The 27,460-nt window shown below is 42.2% G+C and overlaps 2 protein-coding genes across 3 annotated transcripts; both read left to right on the forward strand.

Moving 5' to 3' along the window:
* Positions 1 to 3,101: 3,101 nt before the first annotated feature.
* Positions 3,102 to 4,391, forward strand: psmg3 (proteasome (prosome, macropain) assembly chaperone 3). 2 transcript variants are annotated; one of them, XM_021624931.2, is made up of 3 exons: positions 3,102 to 3,254; positions 3,690 to 3,920; positions 4,052 to 4,391. In XM_021624931.2, exons 2-3 carry the CDS (start codon positions 3,705 to 3,707, stop codon positions 4,202 to 4,204), a joined length of 369 nt encoding a protein of 122 aa, XP_021480606.1. In that variant the 5' UTR covers positions 3,102 to 3,254; positions 3,690 to 3,704; the 3' UTR covers positions 4,205 to 4,391. The 2 variants fall into 2 exon arrangements, with proteins under 2 accessions (XP_021480606.1, XP_021480607.1); XM_021624932.2 differs by having other exon boundaries at positions 3,109 to 3,254; positions 3,695 to 3,920.
* A 5,425-nt stretch (positions 4,392 to 9,816) lies between these two features.
* Positions 9,817 to 27,243, forward strand: tmem184a (transmembrane protein 184a). The gene is made up of 9 exons (XM_021624933.2): positions 9,817 to 10,192; positions 14,563 to 14,790; positions 17,916 to 18,081; positions 20,777 to 20,867; positions 21,159 to 21,234; positions 22,211 to 22,302; positions 22,518 to 22,687; positions 22,818 to 23,024; positions 25,221 to 27,243. The coding sequence occupies exons 2-9, from the start codon at positions 14,563 to 14,565 to the stop codon at positions 25,457 to 25,459; spliced, it is 1,269 nt and encodes a 422-aa protein (XP_021480608.1). The 5' UTR covers positions 9,817 to 10,192; the 3' UTR covers positions 25,460 to 27,243.
* Positions 27,244 to 27,460: the final 217 nt, after the last annotated feature.

The raw sequence follows: 27,460 nt of genomic DNA on the forward strand, positions 1-27,460 counted from the left end.
GACCGTCCTCGCAGTGGCAGACCACGTGTAACATCACCTGCACAGGATAGGTACATCCGAACATCAAACCTGCTGGACAGGTACAGGATGGCAACAACAACTGCCCGAGTTACACCAGGAAATCACAATCCCTCCATCAGTGCTCAGACTGTCCGCAATAGGCTGAGAGAGGCTGGACTGAGGGCTTGTAGGTCTGTTGTAAGGCAGGTCCTCACCAGACATCACGGGCAACAACGTCGCCTATGGGCACAAACGCACCGTCACTGGACCAGACAGGACTTGCAAAAAGTGCTCTTCACTGACGAGTCGCAGTTTTGTCTCACCAGGGGTGATGTTCGGATTTGCATTTATCGTTGAAGGAATGCGCGTTACCGAGGCCTGTACTCTGGAGTGAGATCGATTTGGGGGTGGAGGGTCCGTCATGGTCTGGGGCGGTGTGTCACAACATCATCGGACTAAGCTTGCTGTCATTGCAGGCAATCTCAACGCTGTCCGTTACAGGGAAGACATCCTCCTCCCTCTTGTGGTACCCTTCCTGCAAGCTCATCCTGACATGACCCTCCAGCATGACAATGCCACCAGCCCAATTTCTCATTCTGTGCGTGATTTCCTGCAAGACAGGAATGTCAGTGTTCTGCCATGGCCAGTGAAGAGCCCGGATCTCAATCCCTTTGAGCACGTCTGGGACCTGTTGGATCGGACGGTGAGGGCTAGGGCCATTCCCCCCAGAAATGTCTGGGAACTTACAGGTGGAAGAGTGGGGTAACATCTCACAGCAAGAACTGGCAAATCTGGTGCAGTCCATGAGGAGGAGATGCACTGCAGTACTTAATGCAGCTGGTGGCCACACCAGATACTGACTGTTAATTTTGACCCTCCCTTTGTTCAGGGACACATTATTCAATTTATGTTAGTCACATGTCTGTGGAACTTGTTCAGTTTATGTCTCAGTTGTTGAATCTTGTTGTGTAAATATTTGTATGAACATATGTTATGTTTGCTGAAAATAAATGCAGTTGACAGTGAGAGGACGTTTCTTTTTTTGCTGAGTTTGTCTCTCCTTTGGTTCTATCCCTAGGCATTATTGTTTCTGTTCCAGTGTTCATGTCTGTTCGCTACTCTTGTTTCTGATTTTGTTCTATGTTCATTCAGTTATTAAATACACTCCCTGAACTTGCTTCCCAACTCCCAGCATACATGTTACACATATGAAATGTAACATACAGTATCATATTCTAAATTGTGTTGGATTTACAAACAAAATAATACAAAATACTGGGAGAGGGGGTTGTGCGAATCTACATCACACCTTAGAATGGAGATTGGAGAACCAAACACAGCAGGGCTAGACTCATTCTGTTCTTGAAAAGCAGACCAACGTTGTAGGCTATAAAGTAGGCAAACATCTTAATTGTTGAGGGTATTTGAAAAATGTAGCAACAGCTAACAGCTAATATGCATCAACAGCAAGCAGAGCTACTACGCCCCCAATTTTTGCCACATCCATATGGTCTACAAGGTGACAGCTGTTCCTTCAGTCAGGAAGAGATGAGTGAAGAGAGGGGCCTGCCTATGTTAGTCAAATGAAGGGAACGTAGCCCTGGTGACAAAAATGCAAGCTTTGCAACTTTTTTCAGGTGGAGGCGATGCAGCGAGACTCCCCTGAAGTCTGCCAGTGCAGCGCCAGGATGATGCACAAAGAGTCATCACTGTGAACATGACACAAAATGTCAAATAGACCAGGCTCAGCAGAATTGTTAAGCGCTCTCCTGCGGGACACTCAGACTGAGGACGAAGATAACATGAAAGGAGAGTTCTTCGTGGAGGTTTCACCTTATCAAGCACACCTCAGCCGGGTGTCCTTGAGTCCCGCTACCTGGGGTTTCGCTTTCAGATAGCAGGTCTAGCAGGGAAAAAAACTCCTTGTTGTTTGAAAGGGAAAGGGTCCAACTCTGATGTAAATAAATAAAAACATAGGGTACAAAGGTGTATGGTGTGAGATTATCCCCATCATTCCACTCACAACGATTGTACACCCCCCCCCCCCCCCCCCCCTAAGAAAAGTCAGCGAAAACGTAAACAACATTAATGGAGAAGTCAACATACAAGTGTAAGCAAAAACGAATGCAAATAAGTTACATGACGGCACAAACACGTCTTGTAAAGAGTAAATATGTTTTTGTTTGGTTATCTTTTGAAAATTGCAGAAATAAAACATTTTCCTTCTTCAGAAGTTCCAGCTAGGCAGGCTAACTTTAGTTAGCTAATTCGTTTGCTAGCTATCATACAGTAGGTGTATATATTAATATTTATTTATTTAATATAAGTAGACATGCACTCATCATTGACTCTAGTGCATATAATAAAGCACCCACAAGCTACCGGTGGCTAAAAACACAATCATCGGGGGATGAATGAGGGACGAATTTCCAGCCAAGGGTGGTCCATTTAAGAATCATTCCTTCCTCCCTCACCCCTTGCCCAGCAAGTGTATACTCGTCAGACGTCATGAAACGTTATCAGAGGTGTCCACTTCATTTGAGAGCTGAGGGAATAGGGTGTGTCTTTTAAGTGTTTGAACAGTGACCCTAGGCTACTTTTCCTTTCCCTGACACAAGAGGAGCATTCGAGGTTACCTTCTAAACATTGTGGTGTAGTGCGGCCTAAACCGAAAACAATATGCTATGCTGGTTCAATATTATTGTGCCTACTTTAACACACAAAATGAACTATTTTCCGAACTTTCAGTGGGAAAACGGGTATACCCACAGTTGAACCTGCGTCTCTATAGCATTTCCCGCCCTTTGAATACAGGTAATTATCACAGTTTCCACTCCTTGTCCTCTGTCATATGCCAAAGAGCCTGGCCTTTCAGTAATTTCAATGTTCAATATGCAGTTGGACAATGAGTGGAAACAGACTGATACCCAGACTAGAATTCATATTCCGAAGATGGAATATGCCGTTGCTATACCTTCAGTTCAGACACATCCAAAATCATTTTTTTTCACAATCATGATTGTGTTTACAAATGTAAAAACCAATGCACACAGGCTCAATATGGCTGATCTCAGATCTGCACTTAGAAGCGACAGGACCTGCAGCGTCATTTCATTCTTTAGTGGCAGTGCGCATGTGCGAAATTTAGAGAGGGACGCTTGAGAAACTGCAGACGATATCAATGCTTATAATTAACAGCCTTCAATAAAGGTTATTATTGAAGTTCATGGCAAACGGATCCAAACAGGCACACGGTGAGAAATATTTCACCACTATTTAGAAAATCTATCGGTATCTGACTATTTTTTTCCGAACAAGCGTAGCTATAGCAGCAGCCTGACATCGATATGTTAGTGCGGCCTCGGAATATCCTAGTTCTGCTTGCCGATATGAAATGCCACAGCAGCAGGGCGAGACTTTGGCTCTTCAGCCTGCATTAGCCCAGTAGAAGGTTATCTAACCCAAAACAAGTCTGAGATTCTGGTTGTTGTAATGGAGAACTTGGTCAAAGTTGTCGAATGAAAGCTTGGTCAAAATGTTCTTGTACTTTCATTATGCTGTATTTTGACTTAATGCTAGCGATAAATGCTTGAGAATACTCTTTGAAAATGTTTATTTTGCAATAGAATAATCATGTTCCGTAATGTTTACTTTTCTCAATGTGTTGCTTATGTCTTTTCTTGTTTCAGGACAGAAAGAAAACCATGTCAACTCAGCCTCTCATCAGATCAAAGCAGACAGAGAAATCAATCAATGGAATATCCACACAGGTTGTTTGCACAGAATTCAGTAACTACATATTTATAGTTCTCACACAGTATGGAAAGATTGGCACTTTAGTATCAGTCACACCTGACTCCAGATCAGGTGATATCAGCACTCCCATGTTCACCACCAAAGTATTGTTGGGAAAAGAAGAGGTAAGCAGCTAGACACCACTGGAATTTTTCATAATATTAGTAGCATTGTATTACCGTAATTGACTGCTATGAGTATGTATGTGGCTGCCCACACTCTTCCTCACACACGGTCTTGTTTTATTTCTCTGCAGGCTTTGACACACGTCTGTGCGAAAAACTTGGCAACATTTGTGTCACAAGAGGCAGGCAACAGGCCTGTTCTACTGGGGTTGGCGCTGAAGGACAGTTCCATAGAAGCAATAAAGGCCATGAAAGATGTAATCAAAAGTTGTCAAGTCTGGTAACTACTGGTACAGGGAACGAGCAACAGAATAACCTACCTGGAAAGACAATTTCAGAAAAGGCTTCATACACTTAACTAATTTTTTCCTCAATGTTTTTGCATCCTTTAAAAACGTATTTTGTTATCTGTTGTTACGTCTAAGCTTGATGTGGAAATAAATGCCATATAAATGGGAAGTTTATGCATTATAAATGCCTATGGAATTTTGTGGATTGAGTGGAAGCCAATGGCCACAAACCTATTCTTTTTGAGACAACCATCTCAATTTTAAAGCCACACTCTGAATACTGTTAGTGCACAACTAACACAAACATAAAGGAGCGAATGCATCTCATTCCCATGAAATTCCCATGCAAAATAGTATTTGATTCATTTCTGTGATATAAAAGTTTGGGGTTACTTAGAAATGTCCTTGTTTTTGAAAGAAAATGTTGTTTAAGACTGGTGTTTTGCAGGTACTATATAATGAAGCTGCCAGTCGAGGACTTGTGAGGCGTCTGTTTCTCAAACTAGACACTAATGTACTTGTCTTCTTGCTCAGTTGTGTACCGGGACCTTCCACTTCTCTTTCTATTCTGGTTAGAGCCAGTTTGTGCTGTTCTGTGAAGGGAGTAGTACACAGCACTTTACCAAATCTTCAGTTTCTTGGCAATTTCTCGCATGGAATAGCCTTCATGTCTCAGAACAAGAATAGACTGACTAATTTTAGAAGAAAGGTCTTTGTTGCTGGCCATTTTGAGCCTGTAATCGAACCCACAAATGCTGATGCTCCAGATACTCAACTAGTCTAAAGATGGCCAGTTTTATTGCTTCTTTGATCAGAACAACAGTTTTCAGCTGTGCAGACATAATTGCAAAAGTGTTTTAAAATAATAAACTTGCATTAGGTTGCCATTGGAACACAGGAGTGATGGTTGCTGATAATGGGCCTCTGTACGCCTATGTAGATATTCCATAAAAAGTCTGCCGTTTCCAGCTACAATAGTAATTTACAACGTTAACAATGTCTACACTATATTTCTGATCAATTTAATGGTATTTTAATGGACAAAAAATTAGCTTTTCTTTCAAAAACAAGGACATTTCTCAGTGACTGCAAACTTTTGAACGGTAGTGTGTGTGTATATTTACAGTGGGGAGAACAAGTATTTGATACACTGACGATTTTGCAGGTTTTCCTACTTACAAAGCATGTATAGGTCTAATTTTTATCACAGGTACACTTCAACTGTGAGATACGGACTCTAAAACAAAAATCCAGAAAATCACATTGTAATTAATTTGCATTTTATTGCATAACATGTATTTGATACATCAGAAAAGCAGAACTTAATATTTGGTACAGAAACCTTTGTTTGAAATTACAGAGATCATACGTTTCCTGTAGTTCTTGAACAGGTTCACACACACTGCAGCAGGGATTTTGGCCCATTCCTCCATACAGACCTTCTCCAGATCCTTCAGGTTTCGGGGCTGTCGCTGGCCAATACGGACTTTCAGCTCCCTCCAAAGATTTTCTATTGGGTTCAGGTCTGGAGACTGGCTAGGCCACTCCAGGACCTTGAGATGCTTCTTACGGAGCCACTCCTTAGTTGCCCTGGTTGTGTGTTTGGGATCATTGTCATGCTGGAAGACCCAGCCACCACCCATCTTCAATGCTCTTACTGAGGGAAGGAGGTTGTTGGCCAAGATCTCGCGATACATGGCCCTATCCATCCTCCCCTCAATACGGTGCAGTCGTCCTGTCCCCTTTGCAGAAAAGCATCCCCAAAGAATGATGTTTGGGATGGTGTTCTTGGGGTTGTACTCATCCTTCTTCCTCCAAACACGGTGAGTGGAGTTTAGACCAAAAAGCTCTATTTTTGTCTCCTCAGACCACATGACCTTCTCCCATTCCTCCTCTGGATCATTCAGATGGTCATTGGCAAACTTCAGATGGGCCTGGACATGCGCTGGCTTGAGCAGGGGGACCTTGCGTGCGCTGCAGGATTTTTATCCATGACGGCATAGTGTGTTACTAATGGTTTTCTTTAAGACTGTGGTCCCAGCTCTCTTTAGGTCATTGACCAGGTCCTGCCGTGTAGTTCTGGGCTGATCCCTCACCTTCCTCATGATCGTTGATGCCCCACGAGGTGAGATCCTGCATGGAGCCCCATACCGGGGGTGATTGACCGCCATCTTGAACTTCTTCCATTTTCTAATAATTTCGCCGACAATTGTTGCCTTCTCACCAAGCTGCTTGCCTATTGTCCTGTAGCCCATCCAAGCCTTGTGCAGGTCTACAATTTTATCCCTGTTGTCCTTACACAGCTCCATGGTTTTGGCCATTGTGGAGAGGTTGGAGTCTGAGTGTGTGGACAGCTGTCTTTTATACAGGTAACGAGTTCAAACAGGTGCAGTTAATACAGGTAATGAGTGGAGAACAGGAGGGATTCTTAAAGAAAAACTAACAGGTCTGTGAGAGCTGGAATTCTTACTGGTTGGTAGGTGATAAAATACTTTTGTCATGCAATAAAATGCAAATTAATTACTTAAAAATCATACAATATGATTTTCTGGATTTTGGTTTTCGATTCCGTCTCTCACAGTTGAAGTGTACCTATGATAAAAAATTACAGACCTCTACATGCTTTGCTGTAGAATCAAGTCCACCCAAAAAAGTCCAGCAAGCGTCAGGACCGTCTCCTAAAGTTAATTCAGCTGTGGGATCAGGGCACCACCAGTACAGAGCTTGCTCAGGAATGGCAGCAGGCAGGTGTGAGTGCATCTGCACGCACAGTGAGGCGAAGACTTTTGGAGGATGGTCTGGTGTCAAGAAGGGCAGCAAAGGAGCCACTTCTCTCCAGGAAAAACATCAGGGACAGACTGATATTCTGCAAAAGGTACAGGGATTGGACTGCTGAGGACTGGGGTAAAGTAATTTTCTCTGATGAATCCCCTTTCCAATTGTTTGGGGCATCTGGAAAAAAGCTTGTTTGGAGAAGAGAAGGTGAGCGCTACCATCCGTCCTGTGTCATGCCAACAGTAAAGCATCCTGAGACCATTCATGTGTGGGGTTGCTTCTCAGCCAAGGGAGTGGGCTCACTCACAGTTTTGCCTAAGAACACATCCATGAATAAAGAATGGTACCAACACATCCTCCGAGAGCAACTTCTCCCAACCATCCAGGAACAGTTTGTTGACGAACAATGCCTTTTCCAGCATGATGGAGTACCTTGCCAAAAGGCAAAAGTGACAACAAAGTGGCTCGGGGAACAAAACATCAATATTTTGGGACCATGGCCAGGAAACTCCCCAGACCTTAATCCCATTGAGAACTTGTGGTCAATCCTCAAGAGGTGAAAGGACAAACAAAAAACCACAAATTCTGACAAAATCCAAGCATTGATTATGTAAAAATGGGCAGACATCAGTCAGGATGTGGCCCAGAAGTTAATTGACAGCATGCCAGGGTGGATTGCAGAGGTCTTGAAAAAGAAAGGTCAACACTGCAAAAAATATTGACTCTTTGCATCAACTTCATGTAATTGTCAATAAAAAGCCTTTGACACCTGTGAAATGCTTGAAATTATACTGCAGTATTCCATAGTAACATCTGACAAAAATATCTAAAGACACTGAAGCAGCAAACTTTGTGGAAATTAATATTTGTGTCATTCTCAACTTTTGGCCACGACGTTGCTTCAATATATGTACATACTTTTCCTGCCTCATGATGCCATCTATTTTGTTAAGTGCACTAGTCCCTCCTGCAGCAAAGCACCCCCACAACATGATGCTGCCACCCCTGTGCTTCACAGTTGGGATGGTGTTCTTCGGCTTGCAAGCATCCCCCTTTTTCCTCCAAACATAACGATGGTCATTATGGCCAAACAGTTGTATTTTTGTTTCATCAGACCAGAGGACATTTCTCCAAAAAGTACGATATTTGTCCCCATGTGCAGTTGCAATCTGTAGTCTGGCTTTTTTATGGTGGTTTTGGAGCAGTGGCTTCATCCTTGCTGAGCAGCCTTTCAGGTTATGTCAATATAGGACTCGTTTTACTGTGGATATAGATACTTTTGTACCTGTTTCCCCCAGCATCTTCACATGGTCCTTTGCTGTTGTTCTGGGATTGATTTGCACTTTTCGCACTAAAGTACGTTCATCTCTAGGAGACCGAACGCGTCTCCTTCCTGAGCGGTATGACGGCTGCGTGGTCCCATGGTGTTTATACTTGCATACTATTGTTTGTACAGATGAACATGGTACCTTCAGGCATTTGGAAATTGTTCCCAAGGATGAATCAGACTTGTGGAGGTCTACAATTTTTTTTCTGAGGTCTTGGCTGATTTCTTTTGATTTTCCCATGATATCAAGCAAAGAGGCACTGAGTTTGAAGGTAGGCCTTGAAATACATCCACAGGTACACCTCCAATTTAATCAAATGATGTCAATTAGCCTATCAGAAGCTTCTAAAGCCATGAGATCATTTTATGGAATTTTCCAAGCTGTTTAAAGGCACAGTCAACTTAGTGTATGTAAACTTCTGACCCACTGGAATTGTGATACATTGAATTATAAGTGATATAATCTGTCTGTAAACAATTGTTGGAAAAATGACTTGTGTCATGCACAAAGTAGATGTCCTAACTGACTTGCCAAAACTAGTTTGTGGAGTGGTTGAAAACAAGTTTTAATGACTCCAACCTAAGTGTATGTAAACTTCCAACTTCAACTGTACATAAATAGAACAACAATATAAACACAACACTCAACAATTTCAAAAGATTTTACTGAGTTACAGTTAATATAGGGAAATCAGTCAATTGAAATAAATTCATTGGGGCCCTAATCTATGGATTTCATATGACTGGGCAGGGATACAGCCGTGTTTGGGCCTGGTTGGGCATAGGCCCACCCACTGGGGAGCCAGGCCCAGCCAATCAACATTAGTTTTCCCCACAAAACGGCTTTATTACAGGCAACAGCTCTGGTGGACATTCCTGCTGTCAACATGCCAATTGCACACTCCCTCAACTTGAGACATCTGTTGCATTGTGTTGTGTGCACATTTTAAAGTGGCCTTTTTATTGTCCCCAGCACAAGGTGCACCTGTGTAATGATCATGCTGTTTAATCAGCTTCTTGATATGTCACACTTTGGCAAAGGAGAAATGCTCAATAACAGGGCTGTGCCCAAAATTTAAGAGAAATAAGCTTTTTGTGGGTATTGAGCTTTTCTGGACTTTATTTTGTCAGCTCCTTAAACATGGTAACAACACCTTACATGTTGCGTTTATATATTTTTTCAGTGTAAAGTGTTGGTCCCATGTTTCATGAGCTGAAATACATTTTTAAAAATCCAAGAGAATTTGGCAGTATGTCCAACTGGCCTCAACCACAGACCACATTTATCCACAAAGTTCTCACTTATTGCACACACACGACTGGATGGACATGCAAAGAGTGTATATGCTACTTGGCCTATGGTTGTGTCATATGACGATGACCGCTTCTACGTCCATGTTCCACCCGAGTGTTTACCTGGGGTGTATTCATGAGTCTGGCAACGGAAACCGTTTACCGTGTAAGAACGGACGCAAACAGCGAACGGACGGAAATTGGGAGGGACCTATCTGAATTTGTCCAATTGAAACTCGTTATCGTTGCAAAACCTTTTCCTTTGGCTTAAACGGTTTCTGTTGCGACGAAACGTTTTGAAACAGAAACAACGCAATTAATAAATACCTGATGTTGCAGTTTATTGAGAAGGGGCAATAGTCCAGAGAGTTTATATTCGGTATTATCTGTGTCGCTTTTATTAGAAAATTAATTAAAACATAGGCCTACATCCTCCTTTATTCGAATAACCTACACTGACTGAGTCAGTTCAACCTTCACCGGCTCTGTGGACTTCGAACTCCCATTACACCTGTCTTCACAACAAGGAAGTATTGAATCCTTCGTCGTACGTTTTGAAAGGAAGACATTTCTCAGCAAGCTCACTGGTAATTGTATTCGATAACATCAGCTAAATAATCTTTATTTCTATTATTTGTTCCATTCCAAATGTATTTTTGAGAAAGGGCACGATTTATACCTGCCCGTTCTATTTTAAGTTTATTTCGCTCAAAATGGATACTCCAGAGTATTTTACCTATGTAGCTTACATATAACTAAGTAATTACAAATATTTGTTTGGACATAGGCGTGTAGGCTATGACTTGCCCATGCAACAGGTTTCTCAGACAGATTATTAAAGTTGTGGTTGTTTTTTTCTTGAAAATTCACATAGGCCTATCACAGGGATCATCAACTACTGTAGATTCAGCCGCGGGACTATTTTTTTCTTGAGCGGGTGGTCATGGGCGGGTGTTGTGCCGAAAATTCCCCATCTGTCAGAACACCGGAACATAATTACAAATCATTTTTAGATAGCACATTGACCGCAAGAAGCCTAAAACATAATAATTTCAACCCTTGTCCACATTTGTATACGATCAAATATATCTATCTCTCTATTATGCGTGGAACATTTTGGAACAGAGTTCCCAAATTAAAATCACATGGAGCTGATCTGCTAGTGTTTTATGGTATTTTATACGGCAGTTGTGATCTTATATTTTTTGTTATGTTATTAAGAAGTTAACAGCTCAAAGAACCTGCGCTTTTTCATAAACCAGCAGCTGATTGTCATGCAAATGTTTAGGACATTTAAAATATGATTTCCTATATGTATGTAGCCTAGACAGTGGTGTAAAAATACTTTAAAGTACAATTTAAGTAGTGTTTTTGGTGGGTGCCTTCTGGTTTGCTTAATAGAAGGAATTTGAAATTATTTATACTTTTAGACTTTTACTTAAGTACTATTTTACTGGGTGACTTTCACTCTTGAGTCATTTTCTATTGAAGTATATTTATTTTTACTCAAGTATGATAATTGCATATTTTTTCCACAACTGAGCCTAGAGCAGGGTTCCCCAACTGGCAGCCACTGGCCAAATAATTTATTTGGCCCCCCACGGTTTCTGAGTTTCTATCTGTGATCTCTAACACCACCGCCAGCATGGGGCACTCTGTTCACAACATTGACACCAGCAAACCACTCGTCCACACAACGCCATACATGCTGTTTGCCATCTGCCTGGTACACCTGGATTGCATTTGGTGAGCAGGTGAGCATTTGCCATCAAAGGTGAGCATTTGCCAACTGCAGTCAGGTCAAGACCCTGGTGAGGACGACAAGCATGCAGGTGAGCTTCCCTGAGACGGTTTCTGACAGTTTGTGCATCAATTCTTCAGTTATGCAAACCCACAATTTCATCAGCTGTCCTGACAATTCCATAGATGAAGAAGCCGGATGCAGAGACCCTGGACTGGCGTGGTTACACGTGTTCTGCGTTTTTGAGGCCAAATTCTCTAAAACAATGTTGGAGTTGGCTTATGGTAGAGAAATGAACATTACATTCTCTGGCAACAGCTCTAGTAGACATTTCTGCAGTCAGCATGCCAACTGCACGCTCCCTCAACTTGAGACATCTGTGGAATTGTTTTGTGTGAAAACTACATTTTGTGGCTTTTTATTGTCCCCAGCACAAGGTGCACCTGTGTTTTGCTGTTGAATCAGCTTCTTGATATGCCACACCTGTCAGGTGGATGGATTATCTTGTCAAAGGAGAAATGCTCACTAACAGGGATGGAAACAAATATGCACACAATTTTAGAGAAATAAGCTTTTTGTGTGTATTTTTGTGGACATTTTGGGGGGGATCTTTTATTTCAGCTCATGAAACATGGGGCCAACACTTTACATGTTGCCTTTATATATATATATATATATATATATATATATATATATATATATATATATATGAAAAAAGTTTGGGTGCCTACTCATTCAAGGCTCTTTTTTTTTTTACATTGTAGAATTATAGTGAAGACATTAACTATGAAATAACACATATGGAATCATGTAGTAAACAAAAGTGTTAAACAAATCAAAATATGTTTTAGATTCTTCAAAGTAGCCACCCTTTGCCTTGATGAGAGCTTTGCACACGCTTGGCATTGTTTCAACCAGCTTCATGAGGTAGTCACCTGGAATGCATTTCAATGAACAGGTGTGCCTTGTTAAAAGTTAATTTGTGGAATTTCTTTCCTTCTTAATGCATTTGAGCCAATCAGTTGTGTTGTGACAAGGTAGGGGTGGTATACAGAAGATAGCCCTATTTGGTAAAATACCAAGTCCATATTATGGCAAGAACAGCTCAAATAAGTAAAGAGAAATGACAGTCCATCATTACTTTAAGACATGAAGGTCAGTCAATAAGGAACATTTCAAAAATGTTGAATGTTTATTCAAGTGCTGTCGCAAAAACCATCAAGCGCTATGATGAAACTGGCTCTCATGAGGACCGCCACAGGAAAGGAAGACCCAGAGTTACCTCTGCTGCAGAGGATAAGTTCATTAGAGTTACCAGCCTCAGAAATTGCAGCCCAAATAAATGCTTCCCAGAGTTCAAGTAACAGACCCCTGGCTCAGACTGTATTCTCAGTACTTTAAGTAAATGTGGCAGCAATTACAGCTTCAAGTCTTCTTGGGTATGACACTACAAGCTTAGCACACCTGTATTTGGGGAGTTTCTCCCATTCTTCTCTGCAGATCCTCTCAAGCTCCGTCAGGTTGGATGGGGAGTGTTGCTGCACAGCTATTTTCAGGTCTCTCCAGAGATGTTAATTCGGGTTCAAGTCCGGGCTGTGGCTGGGCCATTCAAGGACGTTCAGAGACTTGTCCCAAAGCCACTTCTGCGTTGTCTTGGCTGTGTACTTAGGGTTGTTGTCCTGTTGGAAGATAAACCTTCACCCCAGTCTGAGGTCCTGAATGCTCTGGAGCAGGTTGTCATCAAGGATCTCACTGTAATTTGCTCCATTAATCTTTCCCTCGATCCTGACTAGTTTCCCAGTCCCTGCCGCTGAAAAATATCCCCACAGCATGATGCTGCCACTACCATACTTCACCATAGGGATGGTGCCAGGTTTCCTCCAGACACTTGGCATTCAGGCCAAACAATTCAATCTTGGTTTCATCATCATGTTCTGAGTCTTTAGGTGCCTTTTGGCAAAATGCAAGCAGGCTGTCGTGCCTTTTACTGAGGAGTGGCTTTTGTCTGGCCACTACCATAAAGGCCTGATTGGTGGAGTGCTGCAGAGATGGTTGTCCTTCTGGAAGGTTCTCCCATCTCCACAGAGGAACTCTGGAGCTCTGTCAGAGTAACCATCGGGTTCTTGGTCACCTCCCTGACCAAGGCCCTTCTCTCCTGATTGCTCAGTTTGGCCGGCAGCCAGCTCTCGGAAGAGTCTTGGTGGTTCCAAACTTCTTCTATTTAAGAATGATGGAGGCCACTGTGTTCTTAGGGACCTTCAATGCTGCAGAAATATATTGGTACCCTTCTCCAGATCTGTGCCTCAACACAATCCTGTCTCGGAGCGCTATGGACAATTCCTTCAACCTCATGGCTTGGTTTTTGCTCTGACATGCACTGTCAACTGTGGGACCTTATATAGACAGCTTCCAAATCATGTCCAATCAATTGAATTTACCACAGCTGGGCTGGAGGATGAACAATGGAATCAGCATGCACCTGAGTTCAACCCTGGGGCGGCAGGGTAGCCTAATGGTTAGAGCGTTGGACTAGTAACCGGAAGGTTGCAAGTTCAAACCCCCGAGCTGACAAGGTACAAATCTGTCGTTCTGCCCCTGAACAGGCAATTAACCCACTGTTCCTAGGCATTGAAAATAAGAATTTGTTCTTAATGACTTGCCTAGTTAAATAAAGGTTAAAAAATAATTCTAGTCTCATAGGAAATGGTCTGAATACTCACGTAAATAAGGAATTTCAGTTTTTTATTTTTTATACATTTGCAAACATAAATAACCTGTTTTCACTTTGTCATTATGGGGTATTGTGTGTAGATTGATGATTGTTATTTTTTTTTTAAATCCATTTTGGAATACGGCTGTAACGTAACAAGATATGGAAAAAGGGACTTTCAATGCTGAATACTTTCTGAATGCACTGTGTATATATCGTTTTTTGGGGGGGGGGACATAAGCCTGTAAAAACACCTGCAAATCAGCTCTAAGTGATAAGTGATCATTTTCAAATGTTAGCAAGGTTTGAAATGATTTATGTTTTAGTCAAATATTGTATCTGTTTAGGCTTCTTGCGGTTAATTTGAAGTCTACAAATTATTTGTCATTATGTTCTGACCTCCTGACTATCCACTCAAGAAAAAATTGGCCCGCGGCTGAATCTATTTGACTATCCCTGGCCTAAAGCTTCCTCATTTACCCAAACAACACTTTTTATTGTTTCAGATGAACAGCACCTCAGAGGAGATGGCGATGGACTCGGAGGTCCCCCAAAACGAGTCTCTCATACGTTTCGCGTCTCCAATTCTTAACAAGTCAGACATATCCAACATGACAATAATTCAAACAGGGAATGGGACTATTGTGGCACACGATATCTTCTTGAATACGACTGCTGCTCAAGCTCTGTCGGGGATCTTTGTCTGGTCAGCACTGCTCCTTACTTGCCATCAGGTAGGTTACATTTTATCAGTTTTCTGCCTCTGTACTCGTTTTGATGTGAATCTAGTGAACAAAATCAGGGGCAAGTTAAAAGCATGGCTCCAGGCGTTGTCAGTATCACTCAGCTTTTAGGCAAACAAATGCAAATATGTAATGGGAGCTAGGAAGGTGTTGTGGGTTGCCTACACCCTTACCAGAGGGTGAAGACTCCAGCCAGACAATACATTTTGTTTTGTGTTTTTCACTTCTACATTTGATCCAGTATCAGGTGTTGACCAGACCTACTTTCTCCTCGCCGTCTCCATCATTGAGAGGCAAGGCTGAGTTTGAAAGTTAATTGGCTCCTATCTGTAAAGTGACAGTTTGTACATAGTGTGTCATTGTTTCTTAATTGTTACTAGGTGATCCATTAGTGTTGCTGTTTGCGGGCACTTCCATTGACCGTGACTACCACTGATAACAACACAATGCAAATAGAGCCGTCATCGATCAAATGGCTGGGCAGGGCAGTTATATAACTTTAACCAAGTATAATAAGGCCTATCCATGATTATATTCACATTCATTATAGGCTTACTGAAGGGTGTTTTTTCTTCAGTTATTGCTATTTACTCAGTCTCTTGCTGTAATCTTTCAGTGGAGACTATGGTGATACTTATCACCAGACTGCAGTTTCATCAACTGCACAGAGGGTGTACATTTGAATGGCATGCATTATCAGCAGAGATGTGCAGGTGTTGTCGAGGTCACATTTCCAGCGACGTAATAAAAAGAGAGGATCACGTTTTGCGAGGGGCAATCAGCGAAGGACCTGTGTGTTTTATGCTGCTCAGCATTGGGGAGCGAGCCGTCTCTTCTCATATTGTGCTGATGAACCGATAAACCTGAGTGCTGCTGAGAATGGGTCCATCCAACCTTTAGCGGCTGTATAGACAGGAAGCCCCCAGGGAGTCCCACTGTGTTGGCTCTGGTTGGAGATTTAGATGATCACGATATTTCTAGATAGGAATATGATGGTATTATTGTCCTCAGGGTTCATGTGCTGACCTTTTCTATACGCTGGTTGCAACATTTCTGATACGTTTCACATTATCATCAGCTCATACTTTATTACTGAAAATACATCAAGCAGAAGTAGGCATACCTCTGGCATAGCGAGCATACCCTTTTTTTTTTTTTACTAGATTTAACATGTCTTATAAAATTGAAATTGTTCATAAAAGGAGTTCTACAATTTTTTAATTAGATGTTTTTTTTACAACACGCAAAAAATACTGTCAATTTGGCATTCCATGGAGTCTCCCGTTCCGTCCATCTGTTTTAGTTTTGGAGTACTTTGTTTTCCCATCCACTCCCCATCGAAGCAGGCCAGATATGAACATATGTGGCCCGTGAGATAGTTGCAGGGTTGCATGAGGCAAACACGCAGGGAGATTTAAAAACAGCCTTCCCAACAGGATTGGTTTTATTTAGTATTCTGGTGTATCATCAGATTTTCGTCCGTAAGACTGTCTCTGGAGAGTTCTCCTCCTCTCCCAATTCTGCATACTAACACTGTATGCTGGTCGATGCTGATCTTAGATATCCCAGTCTGCTCACTGTGGTCCAAAGCACCAGGTGTTACAGTGCTATGGAGTGTTACTGATGTTCTCTGACACACTACACTGTTCAGACCTCCCACTTCCCGGGGCAGCTTGTCATGGAGAGAGGAGGGTCATAATATCACACTATAGTCAGTGTGATGTGTGGTCTTCTCATTCTGTCTGGGTGTTCTGTATAGAGCTGTCGGGCTCAGTGCGCGCCCCTCTCACTTTCTCACGGACACTGCTTGGTATAAACGCGAGACACTCCACACACTTTCTCATTCCAACATGGACGTTTGGTGTGTCACAGCTGTCAGTGCCAGGGGCGGGCTGGGGAGTGTTATGAGGTAGAGTTATACGCCTTTCACAGACCAACTGAAATTAGCTGGGGGATGGACTTGGGTTACTGCTCAACTAAGGAAGACGGGTATTGAGTCTGAGTCAGGCTAGAGCAGAGTCATTACCCAGGGCACAGCTCTGTCTGTCTGCCTGTCAGCTCAGCATTATGGAGCCTGGAGGACCACAGTCTTTCCACCAGCCATTCAGGGGAAATGGAGGACATCAGTCTGCAGCCTGCTTCACTTCTCAGGAGAGCCCCATGCATCACGCCCTGGCATTGGCCAGCCTCTAATGTGCCACCTCTAATGGCCATTTAATCATGTTGCATGAGTCTGTGTAAGTGGACCTGAAGTCAAGAAATGCCATGGTGCACCACTTGAAATGGATCAAACTGCAATACTCAACTCTGACCATTGCTTTTAGTTTCCTTTGGCATTTGCCCCTGAAAATATGTAGTTGATTATGTGCTTCACAAACTGAATTATATAATGGATGCTCTGAACTTTCCTTCACCCCATGGCCTTGACTCCAATTCTGAAAAATGTTGGTTCCTAGAATAGGGAATCATGCTACACCATTTAGCATTCACATACTGCATTATGTTTTTAAATGATTCAGTGAAATTGAAGAGTTCAATCAAATTCAACCGTCTGAGACACAAGTTTTGAAGCAGTGCACCCCTCTACTTCTTTCTGTTCTCCCTCCCAAGTGTAAAAACGTCCGTCTAACACATCTCTAGGAGAGTTGATTCTATAACACAGACGTTCACTTTTCAGTCAAGCGTTTGCCTTGATCAGCAGAAATTCATCCCGCTCACCTTGTTACCCCAATTATGCAGTGTTATCATTCTGGGTTTTCATTTTTACCCTCCTCTATCTTTTTCTTACCTCTCGACCCCAAACCTACAGACACGGTCCTTTTTTTAAATATATTTTAGTCAATGCTGTAATGCTGTCCTTCTAAAGCCTGTTGGGCCCTGTGTGATAGCCAAATCGTGCCTTGAGAGGGTTCCGAGGAAGTGCCGTTTATTCATAAGAACCCATCTCTTTGAAGCACTGGCCCCCTAATACTGCTCGTCAGGTTTAGCTCAATTATTCATAATGGTTGGTCTAGGGGCTGAAACTGGGATTTGAATCCCTCAATGCACTTTTGCCTAGTCAGTGCTCTTGTTATTTTAATAACTATTTTTGTTTTGTTTCTCTGTTCCTTTTCCAGATCTACACACACCTGAGGTCCTACACGGTCCCTAACGAGCAGCGCTACATCATTCGCATTCTTTTCATCGTGCCAATCTATGCGTTCGACTCCTGGCTCAGCCTGCTCTTCATCAGCAACGACCAGTACTATGTCTACTTTGACTCCGTCCGAGACTGTTATGAAGGTACGGTAAACCAACCACCCCACCCTTCTCCTCCCTTTCGCTGTTGCCTCATATCTCAGCCAGCGCCTTGACAGCGGTTTACTCTATAAGCACCTGTACAGGCGGCAGTATTCAGACACCGGGCGAGTTCTGTCTGGCCAGTAATGACATTTAGACCTATTATGAGTTCTGAAAAAACATTTAATGGCTAGAAGGATTGAAGCTAAAACGGACTGGCCCAACCTGTTTTTCCTCACCTGTCAGTGCCGCCCTATGGGCAGAGAGGTCCTATTGTTCGTGGTGTTCTGTTTCCAGGGCGTGTAGACTTTCAGACCTGTCTTTTTTCCTCTTGGGCTTGGTGGTTTTTGTATTCTATTTTTTGGAAAAGGCGGAAAAGGGATGTACTTTAGTTCAGATCATTCTAATCCAAACTAAACTAGTTAAGAGTTGTTTTTAATTCAAACATAAAGGAAATGTTCATCTTCCTCATAGCTATTCTTCACATTGAATTATTAATGTCTCACGAATTTTCCTCTGAAAAGCCTTTCTTTAATAGTCATTATGTACCGAAGCAATAAGAAAAGACTGTAGTACTTTAACAATGGCAGAGAGAATCACATGCAGAATTGTTTAAGTGTCATTTAATATATGGACAAAACTATTAGTATTTCACATACATTATTGACCAGATGAATTTAGTGTTTGAGACAAGTTTATGATTGGTGGTGGAGATTGCTCTCTAAAATCAGCATCTGAAAGCAGGGTAACTGTTGCATTGCATTGAGTCAGCATGGCCAGGGCTAATGAACTGTGTGAAACTCTGTGCCCCTGATACTTGAGAGTGTAACTTCCATTTGCGTTTTTTAAACCTCTCCTGAAATGGCAACCAATGATTTGAAGGACAGAGAACCATCGATTAGTAAAAAAATATGATTATTGTAAAGTGAAACCCTCTCACCAAAGTATAATTTCAGTTTCCACAGCTTCTAAATTAGGACGGAAGATCTCTACAGTGCTTTCATCACAATCTGGCCCACAATATTACCTGCAGCACAGAATGCTCACAGATTGACAAATTATCTTTAAAACCCATGTTTATGAGGAATGATTTATATAGACAGAACATGAATATTTACTGAGATTAGCTGGAATCGGTAGCCCTTTACACTCGTACCCGTATACGGGTTGAAATGGCAGATTTGGGCACCAATAAACAGCTAAATTGGAAGGCATTGGCTGTGCAGTAAAATGCTATACATGCACTTCAGTGCTGTATGGGTTCCGACATCCGTGCTGAACTTGAGCGCCCAGGCGGTGTCACTCCCATCCCTCCCGCGAATTGGACGACTTTAGCAAATGTTTTGTTGTCTGAGTGAGGGAAGTGCAGTAAATTAAGAGAACTCTATGTATTTTGAAATATGAGAAGTTGAGGATTATAATAAACACTGCTTTGATGTCATACAAGCAGGCCAAACACCCATGAGTCCAAATGTGCACTTTACATTTTCATATCATAAAACTAATGTCATATACAGTGTCGACGTTTATGATCAATCACTATGTTTAATATACATGTTGAGATGATGACACACCCAGGGTTATTGTGAACAGAACGAGCCTATGTTTGTCTATTGTGACAAACTCCCCTGTGGCACACGCACCTGAATGCAGTCGTGACACCTTTCTATGCGCAACAAAATTATGATCTGTTTTCCTGTATTGCATTGTGAAATCCTAACACTGTAAGATTATATTTTATAATTTAGCTAGTCATGTTGGCAAAAGAACAGGCTTTCAAATGATGCCCACCTGACCCAGATCGTGATTTGTAATGGTCAGTTTTTGGATTGCGTAAACGACAACAGTAATTGAGTGATGGCAGGGTTGTGTTCCAAACAAAATAACTAGAAGTATGCTTGCTCTAATTCCTCAACGGAACAGCTAGGAGAGCGAAAAGCACCTTTACAGTGGAAGACTCTTCTTTTAGTCATAAACGTGCGTTGAAACTACACTTTGGAGAGGTGTGTAGCCACCTCTCACTCAAACCCTTGTCATTTTTTTTTCTTATGTTGCGCCTACCCCACATTTTCCAGGGAATATTCTCATCATGTTACTGAATGTATCAAGAGTATTTTCTGATTTCGGAATCAACCGATGCGGTGAAAAGTACAGTAAATGTAAAATGCACATAAAATCAACAGTGTAATGTTTTGGATTCAGTGTTGTCAGGTGAACTGTTGTGTCCTCACCTATTTGGTGTAATAATTTCCCCTTTGTCTCTAAACTGTTCCCTTTTAATTGCTACCATGGTTATGCATTTCATATTTCTCCTGAAAGAAATGTAGCCCTTTCCATGTAGGCTAATTCCCACCCGTGTAGAGAGTTAGTGGTGAAACAGCCACATCTGTTTGTGATATTACAACATCATTGAACGCGCGGAAGAGCACAATATCTACTGCAAAAAAAAATGTTTTACCTCGCTGCACAGCGCTCCTCAGCTCAGCAACAAAAACAATAACTGTGGTGGTGGGGCGGCCAGTGGTGCTGTTTCCCTCTACTACGGATTCCATTTTCAAACGGACTGACCCGTGATGTTGAATTGTTGTTTTTGAAAATGACCCCCACTTGCAAAACCTAGAATCAGTGTTGTAAACAACATTCCATCATAATGTACAGGAATGTATGTGAGTGACTTTGTCCCTTCTCTCCGTGACAGCATTTGTGATTTACAACTTCCTGAGCCTGTCCTTTGAGTACCTCGGGGGAGAGAGTGCCATCATGTCCGAGATCCGAGGGAAGTCCATTGAGTGAGTGCTCCCAGTCCCATCCCCCATACCATGGTCTCATACTACACGCTATGCAAGTAGCTTTCATAAAACCCACCCAGAATGTTGTGGATTTTTCAGTTCGTATTGCAAGTCTTGCAGTCACCCAGGGTCAGTCTGTCATTTCCTCGAATTAACTTCTTGATCTTGTTTTAAGGTAGTCTGACTTCAAGGATAATGCTGTCTTGTATTTTGGACACTAGAATGATGTCTTTAAATCTCGTACACATTCAAAGGATACATTTATGACCACACATTTTCTATCATTCCCAGGTCGAGCTGTATGTATGGTACCTGCTGCTTAGGTGGAATAAGCTACTCTATTGGCTTTTTAAGATTCTGTAAACAGGTGAGTTTCCATCTCCCTCCCTGCTTGGGTGATGAGAGCACTCTGAAAATATGGAAATAGGAAATTGTGATTTGTTATTTCAATGTCACCTCATTGAACTTTTTTCAAAAGCAAGATCGCTCCTCTATTGCGAAATGACAGCCATTATAATTGGCTGTCCACTTTTTAGAGGATAAGGTTGACTGGTTAAAAAGGAAAATGAAAGCAATCTGAGAACAGGTAAAAGCAGCTCTGTAATAAGCACAGAGAAATAACATGAGCTGTCAGCTTGAGACTGTCCCCATAGTGTCTTGGGGATGCAGTCTGTGCTCCGAGTCTTACCCTGATGGCTATTGGATCTGAAAGGTATGTCCTCAGAACAGTGAATAGATGTCCAGAAAATGGAGCTGATTAACACTTGGCATGTTCTGGCTGGACACCTACGTGGGGTGGTTTCAAAGCACAACCTTGCTGTTCTCTTCCCTCCGGTAGCAGAGTTGAAAGGGATAGAACTATATCTGCTCTGTGAGACGACAAGTTGGAGGGAATGGAATCAATAACTGCATTTAGAGATTACTCCGGGTTTCAAGAGGAGGACCTCTAATCCAAAAGCACCAGCCTGTCCTAAAGTTGCTATATCATTTCCCATTTAAAGGTCTGAAGGTAGCCCCAGTAAGGAAAACTACTGACCCTTGAAACTCAATCACATGCCCCTTAGTGTACTTTAACATTACTTCAGACAGTACATTGTTTTGGCATAATGTCAATACATGCATATTTTTGAGATTTCTTAACATATTATATCATACATTGCAAATTGATAGACACACAATTTCCACAAAATGTTCATTCATTTCATAGATTACTCAGTGTTTGAAGACGTACAGTTGGCTACCTTTCAAATCCAATAACCAGCATGAAGTAGTTGTCACCTGCATTGTTCCTTGTTTTGTTTCTGTGTTCAATGCATGTCCCATCCTGTATTGATGTCATGCAGGCCACTCTTCAGTTCTGTGTCGTCAAACCCATCATGGCCGTCATCACCATCCTCCTGCAGGCCTTTGGCAAATATCATGATGGAGACTTTAAGTGAGCACAACCTTTCATTCCATTCCATTTCACCCATTCAACTTCCCTTTGCATGCTCGCACTACTCATTGTGTTTTTTTTTGCTTTTTACATTTCACATGAATCTATTAGACATTGATATTTACAATATGAGTATTCCATTTGGATGGAAATTCAGAAACTGAATGTACATAGATCCCTACTAACGTCTGTATTGATCCTGTTCCCATCTGCAGTGTGAATGGAGGATACCTCTACATCACCATCATCTACAACATCTCTGTCAGCCTGGCCCTGTACGCTCTCTTCCTCTTCTTCTTCGCTACCAGTGACCTGCTGAGGCCTTATGAACCCGTGCTCAAATTCCTCACCATCAAATCTGTCATCTTCCTGTCCTTCTGGCAGGGTGCGTTGGTCCCTTGACTTAATATCAACAGATTCAAACCCTGATGGGGTTGGAAAAGTCTACAAAATACATTGTAATTGATACATTAGACTGGAGTAGCAGGTGAAGGTGTTGTCTTTTTGTCGTTTAGGTATGTTGCTGGCCATCCTGGAGCGCTGTGGGGTCATCCCTAACGCCCTGTTTATCGACGGCCAGGAGGTGGGTGCCGGCACTGTGGCAGCAGGCTGGCAGAACTTCATCACCTGCATCGAGATGTTCTTCGCTGCTATCGCCCTGCGCTACGCCTTCACCTGCACCGTGTACCAGGAGAAGAAGAACGATCTACCAGGGACACACGGTAACTACACTTCTACACGTCCATATAGAGGGGAGGTATCTGTTGGAGCTGATGAAATGGTCATTAGGTGGGCTGGGATTTGCCGGACACGATATTACCACCATACTTGGGTGCCGATACGATATGTATTGCAATTCTCACGATTCTGTATGTATTGCGATTCGATACAGGGATTTCTTTGCAATTCAATGTTCCAAACATATGGCTCACCATATGCCTGCTGCAGAATTTCCCTTAAGTTTTCAATTGGGTTGCGATCTGGTGACCCCACACACACACTTTAAACCCCTTATGCTCCTCTGAGACCCCTTTTTCAAAGTCACCGAGCCATGGTAGACAAAATAATGGGATGTTAATGTATTAATTATCTCAGGAACCACACCTGTGTGGAAGCAACTGCTTTCAATATACTTTGTATCCCCCATTTACTCAAGTGTTTCCTTTATTTTGGAAGTTGCCTGTAGGTGACAATGCAGTTTTCTGTCCCATTCCCTGGCTGTAAACAGGGAATGGGAAACGAGTCAGAGAGACATGGCAAGAGTGAACAGTGTGAACCAGGCAGGCCAGAGGTCAGTAGAGGAATGGTCTTCAGGGTGTTCATCATTACTCATGGCTCACAGGAAGGTTGCTAGCACAGCACACTATAGAAAGAGCATTTCATAGCCACTATACGCTTAATCGCAGGAACTAGCAGTACCGCTCTGACGTCAATACCTTTCACATGAGCAGAAGACAAATGGAGACCAAGGGAAAAGCCTTCTGCGGAGATATCAATCATCTCAGCCCTCGTGCAACAGCAGTCCTGCTGAGGCCTTGGGCTATAGGAGACAGACGTGCAGAAAGAAACGGAATCGCTGAATGCTGATTAAGTGTGAAATGTTTCCATGTCCATTACATTTGACCGGTAACAGTGTTCTCTTCATGTTGCCGAGTGATCAAAAGAACCTTGTGACAAAATGAATAGTGATTTCTCCCATGCTCGGCCTTCTTCGTGCTCCCGTACAAAATGTATTATTAATTTGCTATAGTTGCTATTCATTTAAAACGAATGGTAATGTGCCGCAGAAAGTTAAGCAGCAAATTAGATTCTTATTGTGGTCTAAACTTGTAAATGAAATGCAGCTGAAGCCAGACTATTCTCTGAGGAGTTTCCAAAAGTATGATTTTGAAAGTTAATTTTCCCTCTCAAAGGGATGCATGGTGTTGGGGCTACATTTCTTATATGCCCCACTGAGTTGTTATTTTCTACCAAAGCACCAATTCAAAGGTCATAATTCAGTGCTATAGTATGTGACTGGACTGCACAAATATTACCTGAACCAGAAAGATTCCCATTAAGACTAGTCTAGCCTTTTGATATTGCTGCTGAGAGTTGTAGTCACAGCCCCATCCAACCCTCCCTGGGCTGGGAAGTGTCAAAAGGTCATTCATGTGTGGTGTTTTCAATGCCTGTGGAGATTTGGGAGGCTTATATACCTCCAGGCTGTCCTCCTCCAACCCTGACTGAGGCCAGCCCCAGCCCTAGTTGCAAAACAGGCCAGCTGTGAGGAGAAGCTCAGGAGAGCATGCCTAACCACTACTCTGACCCTGAAGCACAGCGGAACCCTCCGCCGTGCCGCCTTCCCTCCAGAGACCTGGCCTAGACTGCACTGTCGCTGACCCTGAAACAGAAGGCTGCGTTGGTTCTGTCTGCACCGGACTGCTCCCGGGACGTTGGATGAGACACCCTGGTATTATAGGGTCAAGTATCAGCCTGACCCACAGCTGGAGGGGCTCAGTCGGGGAAGTGACTGGGAAGGTAGACAGAGGAGAGGAAACATCTTCCTCACTCCCACTAAATTGCTGCAGACCCCCTGTCATCTCTCTCTATGCTCTCATCCATCAACACAGAATAGAGGAACACTAACAAGAGGTCCTCATGTGGTGGAACACTGGGCACAAGGACTGAGCAGTCTTAAAACCAATGAGTGAGATTCGTATCAACTGTGATTCTGGACTAGGGAGTTTTTCCTAATGAGTCTCTGTCAGCACCTTGTCTTCAAAAACGGATGAATTTAGTTTTCATAAGCGTAACTACTCTTGTATTTCTCATGTTGTATATTGTATTTTCTGTGGTTTGATATTCAGATCAAAGTTATGTCCTATAAACAAGTTGAATGACCTTGTCAAAATGTGTCTGTTGTTATGTTATTCTAGACAACATCGCCCCCATGCAGAGCATCTCCAGTGGTCTGAAGGAGACGATGAACCCTGGGGACATGGTCCAGGATGCCATCCACAACTTCTCCCCAGCCTACCAGCAGTACACCCAGCAGTCCACCCAGGAGGTGGTACAGCCCAGTCAGAACAACGGCAAGGCAGGCACAGGCGGCAGCAGCAAGAGCTCCAAGAAATCTGACAAAGTCCTGCTGATTATCTCTGATGACGAATTCTAAGGAGTCGCCCACCACCACGAGTGTCCATGTCTTTGTTTCCTCACCACACCCAGGACAACACTGGCACAGCATATCCCACTGTCAGACCTGGCATCCGTCTGTGTGGTTCATTTTCATCTTCTTTCATTTCATTTCTTAAGATTAACTCTTTACTTTAGTCCTGGTTTTAAAGTAACTGTCCAGTGTTTCTATGAAATATGATCTATATATAATTCATTACAAAATTTGTGAAAGTTTTCCTTCCAAAAATGTTTATGTATGCAGTTTTTCTGTGTTGGAATGGTGTCGGCGTACCCCAACAATAGAATGGTGAGGTAAAAATATTAATGCGAGTAGATAGCTGATTGGCCAGCTGAGGAGGATGACATCATCTATGAAATAGCGAGCATGTTTTAAACGGTCTGGTTGAAATACATGTTTGAGGTGAGGTTTTTGAAGTGTTTTTCTCCAGTTGATGCTTTCGACACAATATTATTTGGGTACGAGTTAAGAGAGTATGAACTTTTAAAAGTGAGATTTTCCCTGGACAGTTAATTTAATGAATAATTATTGCAGGAAAGATCAAGAAGGGGACCGAATTTGAGATTTTAATAACCTTATGAGATGCCTTTTGTTTCTGCCTTGCTAGTCATGATACTATGGGAAAATAGCCTGTCTGCTGAGCCGTTTCAGACATGGCAGGTAGTGATGCAATTTTTATTTTGGTATTTTCCCTGATCCTGGTTCGGTCTCTATCGTAGCAGTGACTGAGCTCTTCTCTGGCCGCTGAAGTATGTACTCCACGCTCTCTAATTCATGGGAGTTTCAAATAGGAGCTGATTAATGTACGACTTCAGGAGGGAACCCAGGAATCGTGCCCGTCATGGCTGGCTCTGACACTTCAAGGACCATCTCTTGCATTTGCGTGTTTGAAGTATTTGCTCAGCAGTCCTCTGTTGGGTCTCCTGACGAACTGAATTATTTTTTCAAAGACACAACTGACTTTGGAGCAGGAACTTCAAACTCTAGACTTTGGCGCTTTGAAATCCTTTGTATCTAACATGCCACAGACAAATTGGAGGATAAGGCCGACTCCCACCAACTTGGAGGGTTGTGGTATTCTCATTAATTTTCTCAGCATGGATTTCAGTGTATAATTCAGCAGAGCTCTACAATGTTAACCCTAAAAAAAACATTTGCAGTATTGTAAATAGTTTGAGTAGAACCTTTATAGTTTCTGATGTTCGTATTATTGTTCCTTTCAATTCACTGAAGATAACATTTGTACAGCAATTGTTTGATTGGTTTAAATGTTAAATTATGCAGTGTACTTTGGTCTCAATGTTTAATTTTTAAGACATGTTTGCTGTTATGTTTACCTTAATGACAAAGTTTGATAAATTGCTATATTGTAAATAAGCTATGTAGTATTAACAATGTGTTTTCAGTGATTTCTGCAGATCAGTTTGATATTTCATGATATTTAAGTTGGTTTCATGTCATTAGAAAATATATATATTTTGTTTCTGTTTGTGGCAAATTGTGATAGAGGGACACCATCTACCCTATCATTTTGAACTGCGTTTAAGTTAGGGAAATTAAGTGCAATGTAATCACTTTTTCCATACCCTCATGTGCCAATTATTGCTGCCTTACTGGGAAAGCAGAAACAGATGTAGAGTTGGATATAAAGTGATCACTGAGATGTAGTGTAACTATAGTGTCTATTACTGAATTCTGGTTTATTTGGTTGTGTCACAGTTTTGCACTCAGGTAAAATAAACAATTAAAGAGATGTTCCGGAACTCTTGCGACTACGAAAGTATTTTTTTGGCCTGGATGTGCAATGTGTAGTTTATATATGCAAATATGCAAGAAAAAAAGGAATGTCCGCCACTCAGGTCAATCTGACGAAGATCCAGCTCTGATTGAAACTTTGTCTTTATTGTGCATCTGATTAAATCACCATGGGAGCATACCAGAGTTGGGAGCATACCAGAGTTGGGAGCATACCAGAGTTGC

Source organism: Oncorhynchus mykiss, chromosome 12, assembly GCF_013265735.2.
Source record: "Oncorhynchus mykiss isolate Arlee chromosome 12, USDA_OmykA_1.1, whole genome shotgun sequence".
Taxonomy (NCBI): domain Eukaryota; kingdom Metazoa; phylum Chordata; class Actinopteri; order Salmoniformes; family Salmonidae; genus Oncorhynchus; species Oncorhynchus mykiss.

Excerpts from the sequence above, each read along its gene's own strand:
- psmg3 (XM_021624931.2), top strand. The coding sequence starts at position 3,705 with ATGTCAACTCAGCCTCTCATCAGATCAAAGCAGACAGAGAAATCAATC. Across the intron at positions 3,921-4,051 it reads TATTGTTGGGAAAAGAAGAG|GCTTTGACACACGTCTGTGC; the intron begins GTAAGCAGCTAG and ends ATTTCTCTGCAG.
- tmem184a (XM_021624933.2), top strand. The coding sequence starts at position 14,563 with ATGAACAGCACCTCAGAGGAGATGGCGATGGACTCGGAGGTCCCCCAA. Across the intron at positions 14,791-17,915 it reads TGCTCCTTACTTGCCATCAG|ATCTACACACACCTGAGGTC; the intron begins GTAGGTTACATT and ends TTCCTTTTCCAG. Across the intron at positions 23,025-25,220 it reads CGATCTACCAGGGACACACG|ACAACATCGCCCCCATGCAG; the intron begins GTAACTACACTT and ends ATGTTATTCTAG.